We start from the raw sequence: 27,336 nt of genomic DNA, 5'->3' as shown, positions 1-27,336 counted from the left end.
TGTGGAGTTAGGGGTGGACCTTCATTCCTACTTTTTAATAAAAAAATCGTACATTTTTTGTACAATGTCAATTCATTCGAAATTGCCATCTCGTAAAATAGTTGCGTTTTCCATGAGATCAGAACAGAAGCATGGCAAAGTACAGAGTGAAAGCCGACTGGAACTTCGTATATGAGTGGAGTGGAGAGACAGAACTCAGTGTTCTTCAATCGCTCTTCAAGATCCACTCTGGGATTTCCATTTTGCACTCCCTGCACAGTGCTGTTATAGTAAATATGATCACTCTTGGAACTGCGGGTCAATTCCATTTCAAGTAGCGTGTTCACAAACTCTTCTGTACAGGCTCCTCAGAAATGTGAATAAGGAATGTGTATGTTTGAGAAAAAATTCAACAGTATATGCAAAAGTATTGACCCCTTTTCACATTTCCGGGTTTCTCAGAAGCGGAAGTCGTCATAGTTGGGTAAACTTCTATAGCGGTGAATGAGAGACTACATTAAATATATATGTTTTGTATTCCAATTTGCTCAAATAGCAAAAGAAAAACTCCACAATAGTGTTATCACAACTTCCAAAATTAGGGAAAAGTAGAGAGATTGATAACGGCAGTCAGAAGAGAGAATTAAATATGTACATTTTACCGTCACTCCCACAGCACTGTAGGCTATTAAAAACAACCTAACAGCAGCGTTAACTAGTTTTTTTGGGGGGGGTTTATGCAAATGTAATACGATACAAAGTATAATAGTGTTATAAATGTACATCATTTTTTTTAAATGAAAAAAAAAATACAAAAATTGCAGGATTTACGACGCTGATGACCGTTAAAACCCGTCATCACAGTCTGTAAAAATAAATTTCCGTTAGCGTTCATTCCTTTTGAAATGACTGAATTTCGCTCGTGAAAATGGTAGCTAAATGTTATCATACCTTTAGAATTTAAAATAGCCTATCGTGACTAATATAAGACTTATAAACAGCCAGACCGAGAACTAAATAATAGAAAACGTGGATGTCTCCAGACGCGTTTTTTCAAAGTTAAACTACTTTTAACTTGCCAGCAAAACAGTGAGACGCGACGCAGCGTACGCCTGGCGTATATATTTACACAGACCAACAAATAAAAAATAGCGTTGACAAAATGCAAGTCTCGTAAGTTGCTCCGCTGAGGCGCTGTCCAGCACGCGAGCCTCGTGAAGGTGATCGCGTGATCGCTGAGCGTGACGGAGATCACCTTCAGAAGCCTGGCGTGTTGGACAGCGCCTCAGAGGAGCAACCTCCACCTCCATCTCTCTACACTTACTCGATCTTGCCATTAAATATTGCATTCAAGCCTGACACTGGCTTGAATGCATCGGCACGGTTGAGTTCACTACTTTAAGTGTGGTAGTTGGCGTGCATTTGTATGAATTTCCTTCAAAACATCCACGTGAATGTGCCTACCTGATTATGTCATCGTTATGTCCCAAATAAAATTTCTGCTTGTGTTCCCGTGTGTTGTACACAACTCCGACGCCGGCGACAAAGTACACGATCTCCTTGGCGGCCGTGTAGTACAGGTTGTTGCGGCACTGGTGTCCCCGGTAGCCGTAAACCCACTCGAGTCGCAGATGACAGTTCGGAGCTGTTCTGTCAGCCATGTTCGGACGTGTTTTGCTTAGAAGCGATGCTTCTTCATTCACCGACGCGTCGAGCCGTCACATTCAGTCCCGTTTATCCGCTCAGTCCGCTGTCAGCGAAGCTTCGTCCGGCCAAAGACAAACCAATCGACGACATATTTCAATTCAAGTGAAGTGCACAACTTTAGGCTGTTTGCATAATGTTAGGGCAAGTGCTTTGTTTTGTTCTGACGCTGTAAAGTCTGGCGTGTACTACTTGTGACATGTGCGAGGCTAGATGCTACTCTCTCTCTACTTCTGACCAGACTGTGGCTTTGCTGTAGTGACATGTCAAACCTGAGAACATGGATTTTTCGCATTAGTTAACTGGGACCGGCCAATCACGAACGGCGGTTGTGATTGACAGAAAGTGTGGCCAATCACGTCGTGAGGATGAGTTGAATTAAAATGTGAGGACCAATGGCGAGCTAGAGAAGGATGGCGAAAGGGGTCTAAGTAAGCGGTGTATGGCCTGCTCATTTAGCACAAACGGCAGTTTAATAGCTTTTGTCGTGGGCCTACTACACTAGTTTAACTCTGTGAGGCCTGAACTCTTAATGACCTTAATGAGTTTACAAAAAACGGGCCTGGATATTTTTTTTAACCCTATAATATCGAAGTTTTAGTCATTTTAGTAAGTTACATCGTGTTAAACTTAATGAAAATATGAAACGTGTCTTAGCAACTAGCTAAAATCAATTTAGTTTTTAATATTTTATTTCAAGTAACGAAAATGTTTTTTTATTTTGCTTCAGTTAACTATAATAACACTAACATATTTTTTTATTTCTTCTCCAGACAAATGTTTCAGTTGAAAAAACAGCAAGACATCCATTACACTTGTGTCCCATGGTACTATAAAGTAATTCAAAAATGTAGGCCTATGGAGTAACATGAAGGTGAGTAAATGGGCTAAAAACTCAATAATTGGTCACTTCTAGCATATGGACACATCTGAATAATGTGAATAGCATAATGGTCACTGAAGTAACCAGAGATGTTGACCCATGGTCTTGATGGGTTATGGCCCTAGTGTATGAATATGCAAACAAAGGGGCCTAAAATCTTAAATGAGACCCGAAACCTTTGAAGATGTCGATAAATAATGATAGAGACAGAACATTTAGTAGGTGAGGAGTTTTTCTATTTGATAGCACAATGAAGGCAAAAGTACAGAGACAAAAGGTAAAGCTGTGTTGAAGGCTGTCATTCTCTCTACCTCTCATAGGACTTTCGGTTATACAAAACACAACCTTAATCTGAACAACTCCTCATTAGACATATAAACATATTCCAACTCTCTTGATATAAGCAAGCAAGAGACTACACGTCCTAAAAACCCAGCTAGTTCTTGTTGAAGTCGACATGGCTCACATTCTTTAAAAATGGCATTTAAATGACAATGACCATTCAATTTGAATTCCATAACAATGGAGGGAGTTATTATAGAAAAAGATCTTAAACACAGTTTGGTACACCTATGAAAATATCACTCTTAAATGTTATATTAAAAAAATGGACCCCTTCAGAACAAGAAAAGCATTAACATAAGGTGCTAAATGTTCACTTTATATAAACTGAACAGAATGGGAGCAGATGCTGGCGACAGCAGTCCATTTGCACCGCTCTTTGTTTACCACATTAAGACGTGTCAAATATCTCCCCACATTCATTCCTCTCACAGTGAATAAAAACAAGCTGCTTTCTGTTGGTCTTCAAATGTGTAGGAGTAATCCAAGTCACTTTACGAGCACTAAGTGGGCGAGATTTCTTTCATAAACATGAATACAAATAAGACAAACTTTTCTAATCTACTGTTAGCAACAAATATTTTTTGTAATTGCAATGTCTAAGGGTTTCATTACAGTATATGCAAACAAGTGCTGCAAATCATGTTTTGGCTTTATTACATTTGAATTAATGTAAAAATTGTTCAGATGGTTTTAATGACATATATTGATATTAATTAGTGCTAAACACATTTTGGAACACACCTCATGGCAGTTCACATACAGTCTGATTTAAATCAGCAACCAAATGAAATGTTCTGCTAACGACAACATGTATAAAACAAATACTTTGTATTCATTAGTGATTTTCAAACAAGCAAGCCATTATTCCATTTTTTAACGGAGGAATATGAACAAACTTGTACAAATCTGTTAATTTTCCTTTTAACCCAGGAATGGTAACCAAGAATCAAAGTGTTTAACCCTTTGTGGAAGAGACGTATCCTTTCTTGCAATTTGAACGAGAAAAAAATACTCCCAACACACACATACATGAACATCCATCTTATACAGTTTGTTCCAATATTTCAAGGGTGTGTACTAATCTGAAGCCTAGTCATACTTTATGACATATGACTTTCAAAACTGGATCATGTACAAAACATTACAACTTTTAAAGGACTGTCTGCTAAAAAAAACATCTCACTCACTCCCTCTCTCACACACACACACACATACAGGGAATGTCAATATCTCCACTTGCAACTGTCCAACCAAACTTGACACTGACAAACAACAGAATTTAGAAGAATTTTTAAAAGAATAGTAGAATTTTAGCCTCTTCGGGGTCTTTCACAAAACTATATAAAAAGTAAAATAAAAACATTAAAGGGATCGTTCACCCAAAAATGAAATCTTTGTCATTTACTCACCCTCATGTTGTTCCAAAAAGATGTTTTAAAGAATGTTGGTAACCATTGTAATTGTAGCCATTGACTTCCATAGTAGTAAAAATTACCAACATTCTTTAAAATATCTTCTTTTGGGTTCAGCAGAAAAAAGAAACTCATACGTGATTGGAACAACTTCCGATGATGATAATTTTTTAGGGTGAACTATCTCTTTAATTGTACTTGACACAGTTCGCCTGGAAATTCATTACTCGATTTTTCTCCCACTTAATATCCCACCTCATGATATGATGTGTTGAAATGCACATGAAAAATGTCAGGTGTCACAATGTTCATGGAAGGATGATGAAAGTCTTCCGGAGCATTGTGGAAAGATTACGGAGTGTCACAAGATCAAACACTGTGGCACACGGTCTACAAGAGCTGCGCGCTGGGCCTTCATTCGGCTTACGGAGCAGATTTGCAGACGCTGCACAAAGATATACACTGTGGATCATCACAATATAGGATTGCCACTAAATACAGAGCACAAAGACATTTTAGGTGTCCTGGTTGTTAGATTATTGGGTGTGTTTGTGTTCAGTGTCATTAAAGACACTGGTATCAGTTAGTCTTTTCCATCAGCAACAAAAGAAAACCTTCAGAACCCTTGTCCACCTTAAATATCCAACATGCCTAGTGTGTTCACTTAACCATCATCCACTGTGAAAACTGATTTAGATGCTGATCTATTTTGATTCCCCAAATGTTCACAAATTACAGTACTGAGTTGTTAAACTAAACAAAAAATAAAAAAATCTAATTAATAAAAAAAAAAACATATGCAAAGGCATAGAAGATAGAATTCAATGCCCTTTATCAACATCATTATGATTCCCAATATAGTTTATTTTAGATTACAGATATATTTTATCAGTATAATAGTTATTGTTATTGTATATTATTCACTCTGTCTTCACAATTTGTTCAGGGAAGGATGGCGTGGGACGGGACAGTCATTGCGACGAGGCTTTAGTGGCTATCGTGGACACGCAGTGCTGTTGGAAGTTGGGGGACATGGCCGTGTTGCAGCCCAGTCTCTGACGAGGGCCTTTCAGACCCCCGTCCCCCTCCACGATCCAGGGGCTGCTGTCCGACTCCTTACCCAGCATGCCACAGCACTCCTGGGCGGGGACTCCTAAAGCGGGCAGCTGGCCGGACGGGGGCGGGGCCGAGGGCTCATTGGAGGCGTGGTCTTGGAGGACGCCGATGATGTGGTTGAGGAGGTCATTGAAGAACTCAGGAACGCCCTCATATCCTGAAAAGAGTAAGAATTGTAAAAACAATAATGGATAAATAACATATTTCATGATGAGATACATGATGATTTTTTATTTCAATGAAATGAATGTACTATATTTTAGTTTAATAATGTTTTTTATTTAACAGTTTGTATTTTTAAGGGGGATTTTATGCTACTAAATTATATTTATGCAGTAATTGTAGAAGAAAATCATACAACATAAGATTAATTCATATAGTCAATTTGTATGACCCCAAGAAAACTTCATGATATAACTTTCAAAAAATACTTGATGTTGAAAAATATAGGTCCCATATTGTACACCTTTCTGAAGTTTTATTTTAGGTTTTGATGTCCTTAAGAATATATATTTGCGGTATAAGTACCAAAAACCATCCCAATATATTTTTACAGCTCCTTTCTCAGGAGCTCTGCTAAGAAGAGGTTGATTTTGGCCTTTCTAATTAATATTCATGAGCCTCTCTTCTGATTGGCCTGTTGTTTTCTGAGTGACGCACGGCCGGGCCAATCACAGGTAACTAGGGTCATGTATGCTGTGGCTTGGTGATGCTCACAAGTAAGGTGAATAAAACACCTGTAATGATGGACATTGCTGAGGGAAATGTTATCCGGCCTTATATTCGAGCCGGACTCAGACCCCGAATCGGCGATGACAGGAGACAAACAACCACTTCCTTACTTTCGGCGTTATTGTAAGAGTATTATAATTACCATTACATCAATGCTGCACTCAGATTTAACATTAACGCTAATTTAAACTGTCTGTAAACAAACCCAGACTTTTTTTTGGTCAAATTCAATTTAAATCTCCAAAATATGAACGTTAATAGCTAGTTATACACTGATTTTGAAACACTTAACTGCTTTATAATGTAACGTTAGCAGACAGACACCGAAAGCTATGTAACTATTGCTTTCCTAATGATACAGTAAGTTGATGTGCTACAATTTCTTTTACAATGTTACTTTTTACTGTAAAAGGTGTACTTGTGGTAAATGTGCAAAGATGCCCACAGAACACGAGAACATGCTGCAACTGACGCCCAAGGCAAACTTGTAAAACTGTGAACTGTAGGGACTGCAGCATCTTTGAGGAGTAGCTTCATGGGTAACTCATTACAAGTAACTTGAGTTACGTAATCAGATTACTTTTTCAAGTAACTAGTAAAGTAACATTACATTTTCAATTTACAACAAAATATCTAAGTTACTTTTTCAAATAAGTAACGCTAGTTACTTTTTCACATTAACTGACTGACAGCTCTCCTGTCCCCATGTTGAGAGAAATAAAGTGAAGGAGGTGTTGTGTTCGCTGTGTAAAACATGATGGTTATTTTAGTTCTAGACTAAATGTGAACATGCATTTACTCATCTCACTTGCATGAAAACATTCAGTATTCCTCAAAATGAATAAAAACAGTAAAAAGCAATCTCAGAATTTTACGCAAAACTTTTATAATCAACTATATTAAATTACACAAACATACATTATAATATGTCCTTCAATGATCTAATTCAACCATACTAATAAGCAAAAATGACTTTAGATTAGATTTAGAAATAACAGTGTTGAACTTCCTTCTCCTGTATCCTATTGTTCTTTAAAGGGATAGTTCACTTTGAAATAAAATTTTGGTATGTTTTAGCTTACCTCAAGGGCATCCAAGATGTAGGTGTCTTTTTTTCCGCAGTAGTTTCAATTTTGATATTTTTAGGTCAAACCGTTCTTGTCTGTCAGTCATTTAATGCAGGTCTATGGTCACTGTCTCAAAGAGCATGCACAAGTCTAAATTAAAACAATTCCCCATCGTCCAAATTAAACAATTCCCCATCGTAAGTACACATTGATGGCCTAAGACACGAAACGAGCGGTTTGTGTGAGAAAACAAACAGTATTTATATAGTTTTTAACTCTTGTACACAGCCACGTCCAAGTGATCTGAGGGCGCGCGCGCATCCTGGTGTGTGACGTGTGCGCAGACTGGTGCATAGATATATACACTAGATGTCGCATTAAAGACATTCGTTCCAATGAACTGCCGTAGACAAGGCGACATCTAGTGTATATATCTATGCACCAGTCTGCGTACACGTCACACACCAGGATGCACGCGCGCCCTCAGATCACTTGGACGTGGCTGTGTATAAGAGGTAAAAACGATATAAATACTGTTCGATTTCTCACACAAACCGCTCGTTTCGTGTCTTAGGCCATCAATGTGTACTTACGATAATAATAATAATAATTCATTACATTTATATAGCGCTTTTCTCGGCACTCAAAGCGCTTTACGTAGAAGGGGGAATCTCCTCAACCACCACCAATGTGCAGCATCCACTTGGATGATGCGACGGTAGCCATATTGCGCCTGAACGCCCACCACACACCAGCTTACTGGTGGAGAGGAGACAGTGATGAAGCCAATCAGTATATGGGGATGATTAGGAGGCCATGATGGACAGGGGCCAAGGGGCAAATTTGGCCTGGATGCCGGGGTTACACCCCTACTCTTTTTCGAAGGACATCCTGGGATTTTTAATGACCACGGAGAGTCAGGACCTCGGTTTAACTTCTCATCCGAAGGACGGTGCTCATTGACAGTATAGTGTCCCCGTCACTACACTGGGGCATAAGGACCCACACAGACCACAGGGTGAGCACCCCCTGCTGGCCTCACTAACACCTCTTCCAGCAGCAACCTGTTTTTCTCAGGAGGTCTCCCATCCAGGTACTGACCAGGCTCAGCCCTGCTTAGCTTCAGTGGGCAACCAGTCTTGGGCTACAGGGTGACATGGCGATGGGGAATTGTTTAATTTGGACGATGGGGAATTGTTTTAATTTGGACTCTGTGCATGCTCTTTGAGACAGTGACCACAGACCTGCATTATAGGACTGAGAGACAAAAACGGTTTGACCTAAAAATATCAAAATTGAAACTACTGCGGAAAAAAAGACACCTACATCTTGGATGCCCTTGAGGTAAGCTAAAACATACCAAAATTTAATTTCAAAGTGAACTATCCCTTTAATCCAGAATGGCAGAAGCTGAAAGGTTTGTTTGAGCGGCGCCCTCTACTGTACAGGCATAAATATGCATTTCCTTCAGCCTGAGGCTTATTCATTTCACTCTTGGTGTGAAAGGGCCTTAACATATGCCAAAAATAGAGCTTTTTTTGGTGTTATTAAAAAACAAACAAGCAAGACCAGCACAGGTGAGAAAAAGTAACGCAAAAGTAATGTAACGCATTACTTTTCATAAAAAGTAACCAAGTATCGCAGTTAGTTACTTTTTTGGGGGAGTAACGCAATATTGTAATGCATTACTTTTAAAAGTAACTTTCCCCAACACCGAGCTTCTTTGAGAAACCGGCATTGAACTGTTCCTGATTGACGAAGCAGTCACTTGTGAAATACACAGAACAGACGGTTAAGGTCGAACTAATTGCTGTGGTATTTCTGAATAAATAAACAGCCACTGTTCTCTTATATTAATGTTGTTCGGAAGCCTGTGCAATGATGTAGTTTCGTGACGGTGGGCAGTGCTCGGTGGGACTGAAGGCGGTGACTGAGTAGTTCTGACGTCACATTTATAAGGAAGTCACAGCCCACTACTTTATGCAGGCTGTGTGCATTTGTATGTGGATTGACTGTTTTGAAACTAGTTACATAGCCCCTAGACCTCTGTTATCATGAACAAAGCCAGGAAATTATGGGACCTTTATGACAATATGGGACCTTTAACATAGATATATACAAGACATAAGATATATATACACTCACATGTATTCCAAATCTAAGGAAAGCATGTCATTACTTTCACAAGCAAAACTTTTTCTGATGTTTTTCAAAAACATGAAATCAACATAAAATTATAAACTTTAACATATTTTTCCTTTTCATCACCTTGTACATATTTGTTATTGACACAAATGCAATTTATTTGTTTTTGGGAGACCGATATCTACCTATTTTTGTAAAGATTCTAATGAACCTCAACCAACCATCATCTTATCTTTTAAGAAGTTTGGGGTCAGTAGGTTTTTTTGTTATTATTAGTACTACTTTTATTCAGAAATGTTCCATTAAATTGATCAAAAGTGACAGTAAAGACATGTTTTATAATTCAAATAAATGCTGTTCTTTCTTTTCATCAAAGAATCCTGAAAAAATTGCATCATGCTTAATGGTGAGCATAACAGACTTCCAACCCAGTCTTTCGAACGGTAGTGTATGTGCGCAAAATAAAAAGTTATTAAATGTTGTCTGAAGAGTTGCCTTGTGATTACAGGGTTACAGGTTTGCATGGACAAATACACACCAGGGAATGCATTGATGTCAATGACTGCATGTTGGCCCGTCTGGTTGTTGATGATGATGTCGATACCGAAGAGTGAAACCCCGAGAGCTTCCCGTAGAGATTTACACAGTTCTCTGATGACATCGTCATTCGGGGGCTGGGAAACACCTTCTACATTATCTCTCTGTCAAAAATGCAAACAAAAGTGAACAAAGAGCTTTTGCCAAAACACAACACTGTGGGGTTGACTAGCAAGAACTGCAGTTTTTACAGGACGCCCACTTACAGATGTGAGATCAGAGGACGACTCTGGCTTGGACACATTGTGGCTATTGAAGAAAATCGCTTTTCTGTCTGTAAAGGCATAAAAAAAGCAAACAAATTAATGCAAAAAATCCAAACACTTTAAGCTGCAAGTCGGTTGACTAAAAGTGAAAGTGTAACAGTGCAAGTGCACAGCTAGCCACTAGACAGCAGCAGAGAGCTGTGGTTCAGATGAGAGATTCAAGGCTTCAGGACTGCCAGGCAGAGAGGGAGAGAAAGAGACAGTGAGGAGGAGGAGGAGGAAAAACAAAAATCTAGTGCCAAGAGGATGCTGAGATTTATGACCTCCCACTCAAATGGCTGTAGAGAAATTCATTAAGGGAGAGCAATCCACCATTTCGACTTCCTTCCATCTGCAGACATCAAAACACCACAAATATTTACGATGGACTAATATTAATCCTCAAAGATAATATCTTTTTGAACCTAAGAAAACCTCTCTTCATCTGTGTAGCTTCTAAACATGGCTGTGTTTCTGAAGAGAACAATGGTCTTAACCAGAAATAGAACCAAGGAAAGAAGGAATTATAATGGCTTTAGAAATCCATATGCGTTTTAAAACACATCTTACTAGAACATGTATATATAAACCTTAATAATATTTATAATCGATTTAATTTTGTACATTTTCTTATAGCATTAAAATATGCACGACATAGTTCTATAATGGCTGTGTAGAAACATTATTCCAGTCTGAAAAAAGTAACGTTTCTCCAGTGATAGCTATTTAAATTATGTATTCAGACTAAAAATAAATAAATATAGTTAAGTATTTATTTGATATATATATATATATATATATATATATATATATATATATATATATATATATATATATATATAAAATAAATATTTATTTATATTAATTATTTAATTTGATTACATTTATTAACATGAAAGGGATAAAGTGATCGTGTCTCTTCAGAAAATGTTTTGGTCAGTGAAATCTAAAAGAACTAAATATTACTGTGGTAAAATCTCTGATTACCTGTCGAGGAACTTTACAAACTCAAATTCATCACGCCTTCATGGGATTCTTAGAAATTACAAACAAACCTGATCTGTCTTTAGAAACACAGTGCCACACCTTTTTCTTTGTTTTAATCTTTTAAACAGTTTTTTTTTTTTTCATTTGAATACTGCTTGAAGGAAAGGTACGAGTGAATTTACATATGTGTGTGCATGTGTACTTGTGCATTGCAGAGTTCAGCATGGGTTCATGAATTCGCAGATATGACCTCATGAATTTGCATTAAACCAACAGGTTGCTCTTCCAGTAGCAGTAACTGGTTTGCATGGACTGCAAGAACACTGGCATATGCAAACGGATCATCCCGTACAGCGGCCAGCGGCCTGAAACCCGACTTCAGCAAGCACTTCTGCTGACAGGGTAGGAGCAAAACACAATCCACAGCTATGCAAAGGCATCAGAGTCTTTACAGCGGGAACGTTGTAACGTAAATCATGCCTAAACAAACTGAAGGTCCAGTTGCTGTGAAACGAACCATATCGCAGGAGCGGCCTTTCATTGAAATAACATTTATAGAGTTGAAGTGTGGGCTGAAGGTTTACCAGACGGTCCAGAGGGGAAGTTCTTGAGTGATGGTCTCTCCACCACAGTGTGTGATTCTCCCACCACGAACACCTTATAGAGCACCGCATTGTGGTTTATAAAACTCTGAATGACACACGGGGGCTTCACGTCCTTTAGGTCCTCGGCGTTGAATATTATAGCCATCTGCAGAGGAACACAGTGAGAAAGAAAACTTTAACTTATCTATTCAAAGTGATAAATACACTTTTTTTTTTGCATTGGTGCCTTAGAAACAACCATTCTGGGCTCCCCAAAGAACCTTTCAGTTAACCGTTCTTAAAATAACCATTTTTACTTACTTATTTCCACTACAAAGCACCTTTTGTGCATCGTAAGTGAATGTTAAAGTGCCCCTATTATGTTTTTTTCTTGTTTTTTTGTTGGATATTATCTTTCATGTAGTGTGAGTTTAAAAGGTCTGCAAAGTTTTAAAGATCAAAGTGCATGATAAATAGAGTTATAGTCTCCCAAAAAGGAAAAACTGATTCTGAATTGTCTGAAATGAGTTGCCAGTACTTGCTTCCTGTACAAACCTACATAGGTTTGTAACAAATTTGCATAATGTGAGCCTATGGTCCTCATTGGCTGGCCGCAACATCTACTTTGCCCCGCCCTCAAACACTGTTGTGTAGCTGAGGTCTGGAAGAGTTTAGTTCGTGTCGTCAACATGTGGAGTTGAACTTTCCAAATTTCACTTATAATGCTGCCTTCAAAGGTAGCTACCAATGTAGGCAGCTCACTAGATTTTAATACAAAGCTTTGTGTGTGTGTGTGTGTGTGTGTGTGTGTTAGCATTTCATGACCTCTGTGGTCACATTTCACAAAAAAGAGTTAGAAAAGAGTATTACCTCATGAGAGTTAGTTCCGTGAGCAACTCGTGTTTTGCAAACTGTGCAGGATGAGAAGGAAAAAAACACTCTAGTTAAGTCTAGTTAAAAATGCAACTCTTTAATAAACCTTTAATGCAGTGAAATCCTTGTGAAATGCAACCTAATGGCATTTTAGTGTGAGTCAATAAAAACAGGTGTTGTCATCAGGGTATCTGCAGAGTTTTTAAAATCAAATTAAAGACTTGCACAAATAAAATGAATACCATATGTCCATACAGAACATACTCATGCAATCTTATAATCATTATTTTGCTTAAAACAACTGCAAAACAGGGTAACTGCATGTTTAAAATACTCCAAAATATACATTTATGTATTGAAATTGGTTTACATTCTAATTTATCAATACATTGAAATTATAGGCTGATTGGGACTGGATTTTGCTGATGCAATAATAATTGTTTTAAAAAGACAATAAAAAAGATTGTTCAGATACTTTGCAAATTCTAAAAAATTAAATATTAAAAGTGTTAAACAATGTTTTTAGTCTTTCCTTCATATGACAGGGCAGCTCAAAAAGAAGCCGTTTATGTTGAATTAAAAGCCAGATACAGTTTATTGAGTAAACTCTTATTTTGAAATGCTGTATTACTACCAGCTGCTCATTCATAAAGATGAGGAAGATAAAACATGCACTCTTACAACATATTACAATATAAACTCTATAAAGTGTTTATGCTTGGCATAAATGTGCATTATTTATTGATTGTGAACTGCTCTGAAATGCGATCCTGTAGAATATGCATCAGCACTGCATTTTGACTTTGAACGTTTATTAAATCACATTACGCTTTATCGCGATTCCTGTTTTTCTGTCCTCAAATTTAACAACACATAAAATGATATTCAAGACTTTTTATGGCATTCAATTTGAACAAACTGAATTTTAAACTTTTTAAGGACTCGCAGGAAACATGGATCACATTAGAGAAATTTCAAGGACAAAAAAAGTCCTTTGTCCATTGTCAGTAGAGTAGGGATGTATGAAGCACAGCTCACACAGAAGTGTCTTTCAACCCAAACAGATTTCTTTTGGTCAGTACAGTGAATTTGCTTGACCAACATGAACCCGTTGTGAAATCTGCATGGAGAAATCTTTCGTTGAATCTTTCCTAACGCAAAAATTTCCCATTCCTACTGAAATTAATGGATTTTGCCACAAAAATTTGCAGAGCATTTTTTTGCACATTTAGAGTGATATTTATAGAATGAGATTCCTTAGTTAAACATTACTTCCTGTTTCAGAAAAGAAGAGGAGCGAGTCGTGAGACTTACTGAAAGGGAATGTAAGACCGTGCTGCTCGATCTGCTCCAGTGTGTCTGGGCCACACTCACTGTTCAACACCATAAACGGAGGAGAACAGATCCTCACATCTGCAGAGAGAACGAAAGACAGGAAGAGACAGGTGAGTCCAGCTGAAAAGGCCTGCTCGAATCATACAAGGATTTATAGAGGGAAAACGCAAGGGTTTGTGAAAGTGCCGCTTGTCCTATGACCACTGTAAGTATCCTTATGTAATACCCGAAGAACATTATCCATTAGCGCTCTTATCTCAATGGCAGTTGATTGGCTGGTATGTGATGTGAAATTTGGCATCTTTGCTCATGGAGCCACAGAACTTTTTTAGCCAATCGCCTTATGGGTAAAATGCCATGTGACTAGTAATCACTACCCTGGAGCTGCAGTAAAATTATGTTCACACATGCCCAAGTTCTTCACTAGCCACTGATCTGAGCTGTGACGTGGAACACAGCAGATAAGGAAGTCCATTGCATGCCTTTTAGAGAAATAAATAAAATAAAACAAAATTAAATAATAAAATTAATAAATAAATAAAATACAATTAGAAAATTTCAAACTGAACTGTCTCTTTCTTAAAGTCAGCATGAAACGAAAATTGGGAACTCCCGTGTTATAATGTAGTGATTGAATGAATTGGGTGAATCAGCTTCTCTAATGAGAGAAAAAAAAACAGACGTTAATATTATTATAAAATGTTTTTGTTAAATTTTTTATTCAAGATTATTAAGGCACATGAATAAAAAAAATGTAAAGAAGATATATTATTCATAAACACCACAATATTTCATCTGACCAATCACAGCAGAGTAGGATCTCAGAAAGGAGGGGTTTAGAGAGACCAAATACTTTATTGAGCCGTTTCAGAAACTGTCCGTGTTGATTTTATTGTGATTTAAGTTATTGAAGAATACCGAGAAGTCCAAGTATACCAAAGCCCAGTTTCACAGACAGGGCTTAGACTAAACCAGGATTAGTCAAGTCAAGTCACCTTCATTTATATAGCGCTTTTAACAATATGAATTGTTTCAAAGCAGCTTTACAGTGATAATGGGAAAATACAGTAACAGAGATTGTTTTGGCTCTACAGCAGCTCTAGAATAAAGTTATTCTATAGGATTAGGCCTTAGTTCAATTAGGATATTCAGCTTTTTTTAAACGTGCCTTAGAAAAAAAATACTGGTGTGCATCTTCAGACAAAACAATGACACTGACAGATGTTAAGATATATCCATGCAAATTTGCTTTCAGTTAAAACAGCTCAAACATGCATTTTAGTCTGAGACTAGCTTCAGCCTTATCTGTGAAACCTGGGGGCAAGCATCTTAAACACCGATGACCAGCAGTGATAATTATTTGAGGAGAACATGAAATAGACAGGACAAGTTAGGTGAGAGTAGCCAGATGAGTTCACATCATCACAGGGATAATAGTTGGTAACAGTAGAAGTTATCGGCAGCGACTCTTATAAAACAACCTGTGAAAGGTCTTATGTCATCAGTAGCCCCTCCGGTTGACTTTACTTCCCTATTTATTTTATCGAATGGAGAACAATGGACACAAGGCACTGAGCTCTGACTCAACCCGTATAATGCAGGAGCCAGTTAATAGAACCGCAGCAATTTGACCCGTGGGTTCAAGGCTTTGTTTGAAAACACTGTACTCTCACTGTCCTGGGGATCGCTCTGATGAGCAAACAGAGAGATAGATGGAACAAAAGCGTCAATAGTTGTGAATGAGGAGCGATGTTTGCGAATTCCAACCGGAGGCACATTATCGGATTGGGATGAATCATCAAAACAGAGATGCATACTTGGCTTAACTTGGGGATAGGCTCTTCTAACTTGGGCCAGTAAGCAAAACCCTTGAGGTTCGGTGATTGAATCTGCTTTTCTGCAGTGGATATTGCTTTCAGTCAGATGCCAGTGTTGTAGTGCTGCTGTTATCGAGGCAGATAACTGAGATAAGGCACGTTTTGTGAGTTTTCGATAGCGTAGCACAGGAAATGAGTTGAAGAGTGAAGCCTCAATAGGCCGATGACGCGCTCACAGCATCCTGATATGATCACGGTAAACCGCCTGTGTGGTGGGGTAGCAAAACTGATGACAAGATGCTTTTCAATGTAGAATAAAGAAAATGCTGAACATGGCTCAAGGGTTAATATTTAGTAAACATTATGAAACACTTGATTATATTTGAAGCAATTGAGAACAGACTATTGAGAACATCAAAAATACACTAAAAACAGTAATATTGTGACATTTTATTACAATTTGAAATAACTATTTTATTTGAATATATTTTAAAATGTATTTTATTTCTGTGATGAAAATCTGATTTTTTTTTTAAATCAGCCATTACTCCAGTCAATAGAGTCACATGATCCTGCAAAAATCATTCTATGCCGATTTGATGCTTCAGAAACCAATGTTGAAAACAGTTGTGCAGCTTGATGCTTTTGTGCAAACCAATCATCGATAAATAGAAGATTCAAACAAACAGCATTTATTTAATTTATTTAAATGTCTTTACTGTCACTTTTAATCAATTTAATGCATCCTTGCTGGATAAAAGTATTCATTTCCTTTAAAAAAATAAATGTAAATGTACTGACCCCAAACTTTTTAATGGTAGTGTATTCATATTTTACTCGATGCAAAGATGACTGACTCAATAACTTACTGTAAAGTTCCTCAAAACTAGAACTTCAACCAGAACAGTTAGTCAACTGACAAGGTCATCACTGATTGGTCAAAGTCCCCTATGCAGAAACAAAATCGCAAGCTTGTCACTTCCTGTTTTGTCTAGTTGGTAAATTATGTTATCGTTTCTGAAATATCCTGTTGTGTTGAAATAGAGAAGGCTGTGCTGGTTTTCTTATCAGAGCTGGTTCATTTATCCAGCTGCTAGACTTTTGTTCTCCTATTCCAGAGGAAGCTTACATAAGTGTTTATGAAAGCCTGGAAAAAAGGGCAATGGCAATCTCCTGTTCAAGACCAACAAGCAGGTTTAGTGGTGTGAGCAACCTACTATTACCATTTACAAACATCTCAAACACAATGAGCATCCAGACTTGCACGTTCCGTTAGAAAGTATTTCCAACTTGTTACTCAGGCCCTGTTTACACCTGGTGTTTTAATTCATCTCTATTGTCCACTTTCAACCACTTCTGTCCTGATTTCTTCGAGGGGAGGGTCTATGGGTAAATATATGGGCTTTTTCAGATCTTTTGATCTAATGGATGAAATAAGCTCACGCAATTTACATATGAGCACGCCTGGAGACAACGGAAAAACACACGAAGAGCATCAGCTGCTCTGACAGTCACAAGACCAGCCGAACGCTGTGAGTGTGTGCTAGAAATCAGGAGTGATGAGAGAACATTGTGCTTGGTACATTTTTCTTCAAATCAAACTTGGGTCTCAAGCTGACAAAGTTTAAATCCCATCTGGCTATCGCTCTTCCCATAATGTTTACACGTTAGGTCAGTTGAAGGTCTTTTGTGGCTGTTCGACCACATGAGCATCTATCCTACGAAAGCAATCCGGTCGAATGAGTTTTCGACTACCTCTGGAAGTGGTCGAATGTGGACAAGCTCAAAACATTTAAGACTGTATTTAGTGTCATCCACTTGTGATCCGAAAAATCGCACCTGTAATACCAGGTGTAAACAGAACCTCAGTTTGTTTAAAAGAAACTGGAACTAATACAGTAATGCACTTACAATGGAAGTCTATGGGGCAGCGTTTAAGCAATGGAATAATTACGTATCTTTGTTTATCACTATTTCGGCAATACCACGACCATGTAATGTTAATGAACTCTGTAACTTCCATGCAATACACTCAAGGACACCAAATGAGGATGTTACAAAAATGTAGAGCTACATATTTCTGCTTTTAAGCCTTCTTAAAGTCCCCGTGAACCGGAAGTTGCAAACGACTTTTCTCCAGTGTTGTGACGTATTTCCCAGTGAAACGGAATATTGAACAGAGGGCAGGGTTTTACTTTAGCGCTCCTCCTCTCCATCTCTGCTCATAGCAGACTAACGGTTTGAGGGGAGTGGTTAAGCATTTCCCAACCCAAGCCGTCAAACCTACGTCATCAGAGAAGGAACGCCATTCCAGACCGGAAGTAACTTTTCAGATTTTGATTAAAGATTACCACGGCAAACACTTTATTTCTGTGTATTAACTTGCATGGATTAATTGTTCACCACAAGGCTAGTAATATGCGCTAACAAAGTAAATAGGGTCAATTTTGATTTCATGTCGACTTTAAACACTGTGCTTCTATATTTCTATATTTGTATAGAAATGAAGAACAAGTCACAGGCAAAGCTCTAGAAGCGTTTTTTTGTAGAAGACTTCAATGCAGAGATGTTAAGCAGTTTGTGGCTGCTAATACGTGACTTATTATTAGAAATTGAGATTCCATTTAAATTAGCCAAGAGATGTTCTGTAAATAAAAAGGGAATGAGTAATGAGATCCTCTTTAGCAGGTACAAACGCTTAGTGATGTTCCTGTTTCTGGCTCAGCGAGGGTCCAGGATCAATCTCTGCTCCGTGTAAACACTTCAAGCTCTCTGCAGACCTGCCGGAGCCAGCCCAGACGTTTATGTGACGTTTATGGAATGTTTAGAACACGTTTATAAAACATCACTATGGAGTTTTGGCTCTGATCCTGCCGGACAGCACAGATGGGAACTCTAATATCATATGAGACATCCATTCATCCGTTTGTTACAGCAAACACACAATGGTGGTTTTGTAAAATCTGACATAAGCCCTATTCGAACGGTAACTGTTTCTCATGTGGACGTCTGTAAAAAATTATTTGCATGGCACCTCAGTGATAAAACTCGATTTATTGACGGTGGAGGAGTGAGTTTTGTGATCCCACGAACCCGCAAAAACACTACTCACGTAGTCAGTCGCATGATTGTCTGCTGTAAATAAAATGTCATATGCTTGGAATAATACAAATAAATTCATATTTAATTTAATAATAGGAAAATAATGTTCTATTTATTATTTAAATCTAATAAATAATAATCTTTAAAAATAGGAAGCTAGTACGCTATATTTGAAATTGTTTTCTGTCTTGCATTTTATCTCAAAAGGATGTCATTTTTAAAAAATATGGAAATTAGCGGAAACAAGTTAATGCAGCGTCTTATTTACATGAGGTAAAAATAAAGCTGCTTGGTTTGTATTTTTAATGTTGTGTACATAGCCTACAAATTTTTAAATTGTATCGCTGCCATAATAACGCCCCATTTCAAATGTTTACGTGCTTTTTTCTCTTTCTCCTTTTTGTTCGTTGAGGTGGAGTCGTGATGAAATATTGTTCTTGTAAATACTTTCCAGCATTTTTATGTTCATAAAAGTGAACATCTTTAAAATGCATGCAAATTACAGTGAAGCGCAACAGTTATTGTACGTACGGTGTTCGGCAGTGATCAAAAAGGATTTAAACAGTGAATTTTGAAGCCATCTCTTGTAAAATCAGAAGTGTGGATTCAGACGGCAATTAAATTACCACACGACCTTGGTGTTCGTCAAAAAACAGTAGGTAATTCGGCCCGGAGGTTTTTACACGGGTGGAGGGAGAGAAACAGACATTCTGGATTCGCACGGCAATAAAGTCACAGACTAACCCCTGTAGATGTTAAAAAATGATCGTCCGAATAGGGCTATACTGCCTAATTTGTCAAAATGGTTCAACTGAATCTCAGAGATGACAGACTCAATTTTCCCAAAAGGACTTGGGAAAAGTGCAAAGATTCGGACAAAAAAAAAAAAAAAAGTCTCTTTGCAATCCGTTGTTTTATTTGACCAGGTTTGGACTCTGCTAATAAAAGGGATCGTTAAACACAATACCACAGAAGTGGATCCAGCTACGGATGAAATGAAAGGTGTGAATCTTTGCCTTATAAAGTCTGAAACACTGCACAAACAAATGGTGTCCTGCTTTGTCTCCACGGACAGCATGTAAGACAGCAGGACAATGCTTATGTGGAGCTCTTCAGGATGTGCATGAGTCACATGGATGAGAGTGGAGCCAGAAAATGTGGCACTAAGCACAGCGCTAGGTCTCTCATTAAGAAAAGGACAAGAAATGAGTGTGTACTGACAAACAGCATTCATAACAGCACTAATGTGGGGGCGACTTCCTGTGTGCTAGCACAGATCAAAGCTCCGTTCCTCTAGTCAACTGCCAAAAGGTACAAAATAATAAAATAGAGTTCAACAACTCCACACATCTTTTTTTTTTTTTTTATATATAATTCAATGCCTGTTTTCAGTAGATGCTTCTAAACGTTAGCTGAACACGATCTGTAGCGCACCTCCTGTCCTGCAGATGTCAGTGGCAGATCTTCACAGATGTACTGCTTCAGTTTTATTCACAGGATTTCGTCAGCTCTACATTCAGTGTCAGTTAGTCCCTCTTACTGAAAATACACACTGCTTTTTCCAGACAGTAGTACACTTTTACTACACTGTACACCCTGTACTACACTTTCCTCCACATCACCCATCACATCTGTCCGCTCATGAGATAAGCCTCCTCTCCTCTATGCATGTTAAAAATGTTAACAGAATGCATGTTCTGTCATGACAACTCTCAGGAGATTGGTATTGTAATAGAGATTGGCATGGTAATGGATATGGCAAGGTTAATGTATTTGTTCTTGGTGGAATAGATTTGCAGAGCAAGAGCAAGACCGAGACTTGCTACTGCCAATACGTTCACAGACATTGCTGTGAGCATGTAAGACATGTTGCTGCTGCTCCACATGTAACATGCATGATTTAACCCTGTAGCAGATCTATACAGGTGGAGCTGGGAAAGGTGGAGGGCTTCTGAAAGCGTGCTGCACTGCAAACAGCAACACTACCAGTATTTGTTTAAATGTTGAGCCGCAGCTCATTGGCCGCTGATGCAACAGCAACCAAACAGCTGTGCTATGTAGATGACGACGCGATTGCTACCAAATGAGTTAAAGACCTATCAGCCTGCGCCATCTAGAGTTTCATGCCAGAACTAGGTAACTGTGTAGGCTAATATACGTAAATAGTGCTGGGCATTACAGTCGATTAAACCGGTAAAAAAAAACATTTTAAAAATCACAAAATAAAACCAATTAATACAAACCGGCCAGTTTTTTGTTTTATTTTGGCTGATCTTGGTTCAGGACTTGCACACAAAATGCATTGCAATCATTTCCCAAAATGCCATTTGTGTGCAAGTCGTTAACAGAGGCCAAAGATGGGACACGCTGAATAGGGACGCAAAGAGGAGAGGAGAGCACAGACGTGTATTGAATTGAGGGTGGGGGTTTCGCATCTCTGCACTGTCTTCAGAAAAGATTAGATGGCATTTTCTTTTCCTCTTACCTCCATATAATGTGTATTATAGTAGTGTTTATAAGCGCAGCGCTACTTCGTGTACAGCGCTAACATAAGAAACTGCTTCTGTTTCCGTAAGCGCCACCTACTGGCAGAGAGTGAATTTGCGTTTTTATTTAGTCCGTCTGCTGTTTTGGTTTGTGCAGGTGTTTTATGTAACTAGCTAGCAATGTGCTTTTAAGTTATTTTAAACTTTCAGACTAGGCTTTGTCAAGCCAACATCAAAGCTGGTTCACAAACTTTTACTCATCTAGTTATGGTTTAGTATTAGACATTGAATCAACTTTCTAACTTAAATATTCCTGAATCGAAATCAAATTTGGAGCTTGTGAAACTGAAATTGGGAAATCAGTGTCAAAATGCATCCCTAGCAGACAAGAACACTGTTGTTTCATAAAATCATACATACATAAAACCCTCTCATGTATCCTTAATGCAACAAAGGTAATCCCACAATGCTTTGCAACACGTTCAGTTTAAAAATAAAAAAAAAGCATTGAAGATGACAGAAATCTAAATATCGAAAACTATTTTACCCAATATGGTGTGAGCGCTGCTATGCTGAAAGTATCTAGAGCGGCTGCCACTTGTGTTGCTATGGTAACACTGTCAGACATGCTTACGGCTGCTAAAGAGAGGGATGTGGCGCTGTGTCCGCCAGTGAATGTGAGAGGACGAAAGAAACGGGGAGGGTGACAGATGGTCAGAGTGTAATTTGGTAGTTGTTTTATCTTGCAAACAAGTACTGGCGGCGTCCAATGTAGCATGTACATTGCAGCATGTTTAATATGACAACTCTCAATTGTTACGTGTTGCGATTTCATGCAATTTAGTGCCTCCTGACCTGTACAGAAATTCTGTCATATGAATTTTCCTACCATTGGAGAAAGCTTTTTGTCAGTCTACAGTTAAACCAATTTTAATATTGCAAGGTAAACTACTTTTAATCTTGGCAGGGTCTTATTCCTGCTACAGACAGGAATATTTTTGCGATTTCGGCAATCCTATAAGATCTTTGCGATTTCGGCAATCCTATAAGATCATTACAAATCGCACTGTACGACATGGATCTAATAAACTCGGGTACGACATGTAGCCTATGAAGACTGTACTATGATGACACCTATTGAATCATAGGCTACGACGCAAGTAAGTATAGAAGAATAAAACATCAGCATTCGCTAGTGGTTAACAAATAGAGCAAGATGAATCACACTTTGGCTATTGTGGTTTTTATGAGTGCCGATAAAAAGAAGAGGAAGCAAAAGAGGCCAACTTGGCATGACAATTTTGCAAATGAAGCTTGAGGTTAGTAGTTTTAAGTTTTAGAACCATGTCGCGTTGATCAATACGCCATCTCATGTTGCATTTTTATCGGCTAGTCAGAAGTAGGTCGTAGCAGCAAACACACTGTGAGATGATCATGCTAAATTTCTCACACTGTCAGAAAATGATCGCAGGTTATCTATGGTCGCAAGAACCTCTCTCACTGTACGACGTTTAGGAGGCACGACCACAGAAATCACCACGATTGGTCATCTTCAGTCTGTCCGAGACAGCCAAAAATCGCACAATGTGGACCGGGCATTAAAAACAGGACACTCATATCGCAAGATGTGACACAATTGCAGAGATGTGTTATAATATTTAAAAACAAAAAATAAGTTTAGACAGAATTTCAAAAATGTGCATTTTTTAATTCTTCATTTAGGGCCTTTTTTAGCAAATAATTATATATGTGATTAACTGCGATTAATTTGGTTTAATTTGGTTTATTAATTGGCATATAATGTAATTAATTCAATTTAAATGTTTGCAGCATAGCTGAACATGTCTTTCATGTTTTCTTGAAATAAAGAGCGGGAGGCTTTGATATCAGGGTGGAAGGAGAAAAGGAGAGACACAGACTGGGGGCTTACAGATGATTTCGTTACATAACCATCTGTCACGTCTGGTTCAATAGAACGTGGACACACATGATTCCCACAAAGACAAATATAGCTGAACATGCGAGTCTGCACAGGCCACAACCAAATGCTTTCTGTGCACGGGGAGTTGAGACCGCTATAATATGGGTATTTTGGAGAAATCAAATATTAAAAAGATTAATTCACTCAATTTAATTTCTGTCATTGTGCTTTATAAATAAATAAATGATATAAATAAATAAATAATAAATTAACCCTATAGAAAGGACACGTAGTTAACTTCTATTACTCAATAGATAATGATAATACTCATGCACAATCATTATTTGCATTTGGTTACATATATATTTTCATTCTTATTTTAGCACAGTTAAGCCAGAGAAATGATTTTGTTGAATAATAATAATAAAAACATTCACAGCCAATCAGAATCCATCCTGCTTTAAGCATTTAAAGAGGCAGATGACAAAACTGCAGCGCATGCTAGGAATAAACAGAACGATATCATCCAATGGTGTGGATGCTAATATAAATATCATTATAGTTTAGTTAATTTAGTTATCATTCTTGGCATGAACTGGAGTCACTTCATTCACAAATGAATTGGATCGTTTACTATTCGCATAAACAAGTGCATATCAAGATTTTCTGTGAATAATGACTCAAATCTCAGCCTGTTTGTCACACAAAACTAGAATATTGGGCATTCGTTATGTGGATCATTTTTATTATACTTTTATTGTGTTTTTTGTCATTTTGGATCTTGACAACCTCATTTGACTGTATGGAAAAGATTTCCGGATATTCTCAAAATTCACTTTTTTTATTCCACAGAAGAAAATAATAAGGGTTTGGAAAGACACCGGGTGAGTAAAAACTGAATTTTTAACTTTGGGAGATCTACTCTTTTAAACAGAATGGGACATGTTGCAGGCCGGACTCAAACCTGTTCACCTGCATGAGCGCCACAGCTCAACATGCTAACTGTTGTGTTACAGACCATTACATTATCAAGTTCAGCTCGTTTAAGTGCCAACTGACTGCTTCTTGTAGTTGGGCATATCACCATTTGCAAAACTTGAAAACTGCATAAATGAATTTTCATGAATAGTGCTGGAATGTGGATCATATTACCTCTCATACAGTCCTCTATCCTGTGCACCAGCTGGTAGGACCTGCAGCGATCCAGCAGAGTTCGGATGGCTGGAAGTGGGTCAAGAATAATGGTCTCTGGGTGAGCGTCGATATAATCCTGCAAGACCAGTGGAACGGAGCAGAACAATGAAGGTGTGGAGGTGACATTGAGAAGGGAAGATGCTAAAACAGCAGTGAACAACAAGTTTCAACATTACATATTGGTGTTGTTAAAAGGCATCCAACATGCATGAATGTACACGCCACACAAACAAAAACATGTACACATGAAGCCCAGTTGCACTGCTATTACGTCATGCTAACTGAATGCAAAGCTGCGAGGTTGTTTCTTTTACATAACCACTCGCTCTCTCTCTCTCTTCACTGTCCCCATTCACTCAACCTCTCAAATCATGAGTAATTTTACTGAAATACATTCTTTTGTCATGTGATTTCCCTATTTCTATCACTCATTTACTGGGAAATTTAGTCACAGATCCCAGCATATTGATTCTTAGATCAAATCGCCTCCAAAATGCGAATGTATGAAGACTAATATTCTACCAGCACTGATTAAACGGGCAAAAAAGGTTACACAACAGCAGAAGACAGACACATCTACAGTTTTTCAGAGGGTTTAAACTGAACACTGTACTTCAGATCATTCTGTGTCTTGTGTAAATCTATGTAATATACATCTAAGCACATGCTTAGTGAGAGCAGGGTCTTAGGGGAGAGCTTTGAACATTAAGAGGCTCAGCGCTCTTACGTTCTCATTTAGAGGTGAGTACCAGAGGTGACATTTCATAAGACGGCAAAACAAAAACAAAGCTGTAGGATGGGAATCTGAATTGAAGTAGAAATGACTGTAGTGCAATTTTATTACTGATGAAAACGACAACTTAAAAAGCAGTAAAAAATGTTAACCAAAAAATAAATATATTCACAAATAAAAAAAAAAGATTTATATATTTTATTATATATTACATTACATTGCATTACATTTCATTACATTATGGGAATTTTGAATAGTGTGGTGCGGGGATGATGTCAGAACCTGGAAGACCAATTCACCGCTGGTTCCTTCGAGATTTTCCTGTGGTTTTTTATAATTGGGTTTTTCAATTTATGAGTAAAATAAGGTGTGGTAAACATTATTTTTCTTTTGTTCTACAGCGTAAACTGAACACACTCACACCCCAAACTGTTTTATCTAGTTACTTATGTTTCCAAAAATAAACGTAACTGCTTTTCAGTATATGTGTGTGTATTTTACGGTGTAGAACAAAATGTGAAGGTACAGTCTAGTTATGTTTACCACAGGCTTTATTTTAAGAAAAAAAAACATTATAAATCCCCATAGGAAAATCTCGAGGGAACCAGCAGCGAATTAGTCTTCTGGGTTCTGACGTCAAACCATCAAGTCACGCACCGATTTTATCAGTCCAGTGTTTTACTTGGGAGACCTTTTTTTTGGCTGTAGGAAATAAATAATAAATGTACACAACTAAATTATAATACAAAATGAAAATAATAAAAAATACGGAAATATCTCGGTATATTATTATACCGACACATTCCCAATTTGAGATTGAGTATGATGCAATTTCTTCTAAAACAAATCCTGAAACTAAATAAAAAAAAATTAAATGAGATTAAAACTTTATGCCCCATTAAAATGAACCGAAAATGAAAACTAAAATAAAAACCCAAACAGAGAAAGATTAATTTATATTAACTAAATATTCATTTAGATAAACGAAGAGAACAATATTTACTGTAAGGGTGTGTTCACACTTGTAGTTCGGTTCGCTTGGTTCGTCTGATCCAGATAAAAACAAAAAACATTTAGCCCTCGTCTGCTTAGCATTTATATTGGCATTTTTAACACTGATCCTTAAGATACCGAACCTAAAGGCATAGGGATATGTTCACAGCCTGTTTGGTCGGCTTCTACTACGTATATTTCACGACAGAACTTACTGAACATACAAAACAATGCTGTGTGCTGGGCTAAATGCGCTCGCTGTGTGTGCGTAGCCTACATGTGATGGTATTTTGACCAGCTGAGAACTCGTGAAGAGCTTAAAGTAAAGGAGTCAAAACAGCGTCAGGAATCCCTCCATCACACACACACACACAGATCTGCTGCGAGGAGACGTGGTTCTGATGCCTGTACCAAACTGTGATGGGCAACATCACAACTATGGTATTTTGTATAAAACTATAAATCAGGTATGCTTGAGCATTCTGTCCTTTTAATATTAAATATGCATTCATATTTCATTTGAACCGCACCAGAGTTGGTTTGGAAGCGGATTGAGACCCATCTTTTCAGCGGTCTCATCTCTGTCCGCTTGTTTGGTGCACCAGGGTTCGGATTGCAGCGTTCACACTTATTAAAATGAACCGCACTAACAGAGCAATCGCACCAGGGTTAGTTTTAATCCAACCAAACATGCCAAGTGTGAACACACCCTAAAAAGCAAAACAGAGATTAAATTCAGGAAGCTCAAATTCTCGCTGTTTAATCAGATTGAGATTTCTGCCTCTTAATCAGAGCTGTAGATCTGCTCTACAAACACACATGCTCAGACACTCTCCTCACCTGCACACGCTGGACCAGCAGCAGCGACTGGGTGTCATTCTGGTCCGCCTCCAGGATCAGGTCTGTTAGCTTGTGAATGATGACATCCAGGGGACCCTGCTCCTCTAAAGGCTGACTCAGGTCAAGCTGAAAGGAAAGGTGAAAGGTCATCATTTACACTCAAAGACAAAAGCCAATGATGTTAAATACCACTGCAGTTTAATTAGGGCTTGGCGATACAGTGAGGAAAATAAGTATTTGAACACC

At 38.0% G+C, this 27,336-nt stretch overlaps 2 protein-coding genes across 3 annotated transcripts in view; both read right to left on the bottom strand.

Moving 5' to 3' along the window:
* eml5 (EMAP like 5) overlaps positions 1-1,972 on the bottom strand; it is a 103,106-nt gene extending 101,134 nt beyond the window's left edge. The window contains exon 1 of one of the 2 annotated variants that reach the window (XR_013819331.1): positions 1,444-1,972. Coding sequence is in view for 1 of the 2 variants with exons in the window: in XM_079852459.1 (XP_079708585.1) it covers positions 1,444-1,640 (197 nt within the window). In the remaining variant the exon portion in view is untranslated. The remainder of the gene's footprint in view (positions 1-1,443) is intronic. The other variant, XM_079852459.1, reaches the window with a different exon arrangement.
* Positions 1,973-4,984: 3,012 nt separating this feature from the next.
* Positions 4,985-27,336, bottom strand: part of itpk1b (inositol-tetrakisphosphate 1-kinase b) — a 49,310-nt gene continuing 26,958 nt past the window's right edge. The window contains exons 4-11 of the mRNA XM_079852475.1: positions 27,091-27,216; positions 24,483-24,600; positions 13,984-14,082; positions 12,667-12,707; positions 11,797-11,962; positions 10,187-10,254; positions 9,922-10,084; positions 4,985-5,596 (exon numbers count right to left, since the gene is read on the bottom strand). Coding sequence (XP_079708601.1) covers positions 5,295-5,596; positions 9,922-10,084; positions 10,187-10,254; positions 11,797-11,962; positions 12,667-12,707; positions 13,984-14,082; positions 24,483-24,600; positions 27,091-27,216 — 1,083 coding nt within the window. The 3' untranslated portion in view covers positions 4,985-5,294. The remainder of the gene's footprint in view (positions 5,597-9,921; positions 10,085-10,186; positions 10,255-11,796; positions 11,963-12,666; positions 12,708-13,983; positions 14,083-24,482; positions 24,601-27,090; positions 27,217-27,336) is intronic.

The sequence above is a fragment of the Squalius cephalus genome, assembly GCF_949319135.1.
Source record: "Squalius cephalus genome assembly, chromosome: 20".
Taxonomy (NCBI): Eukaryota; Metazoa; Chordata; class Actinopteri; order Cypriniformes; family Leuciscidae; genus Squalius; species Squalius cephalus.
This window is presented reverse-complemented; position numbering and strand designations above follow the sequence as displayed.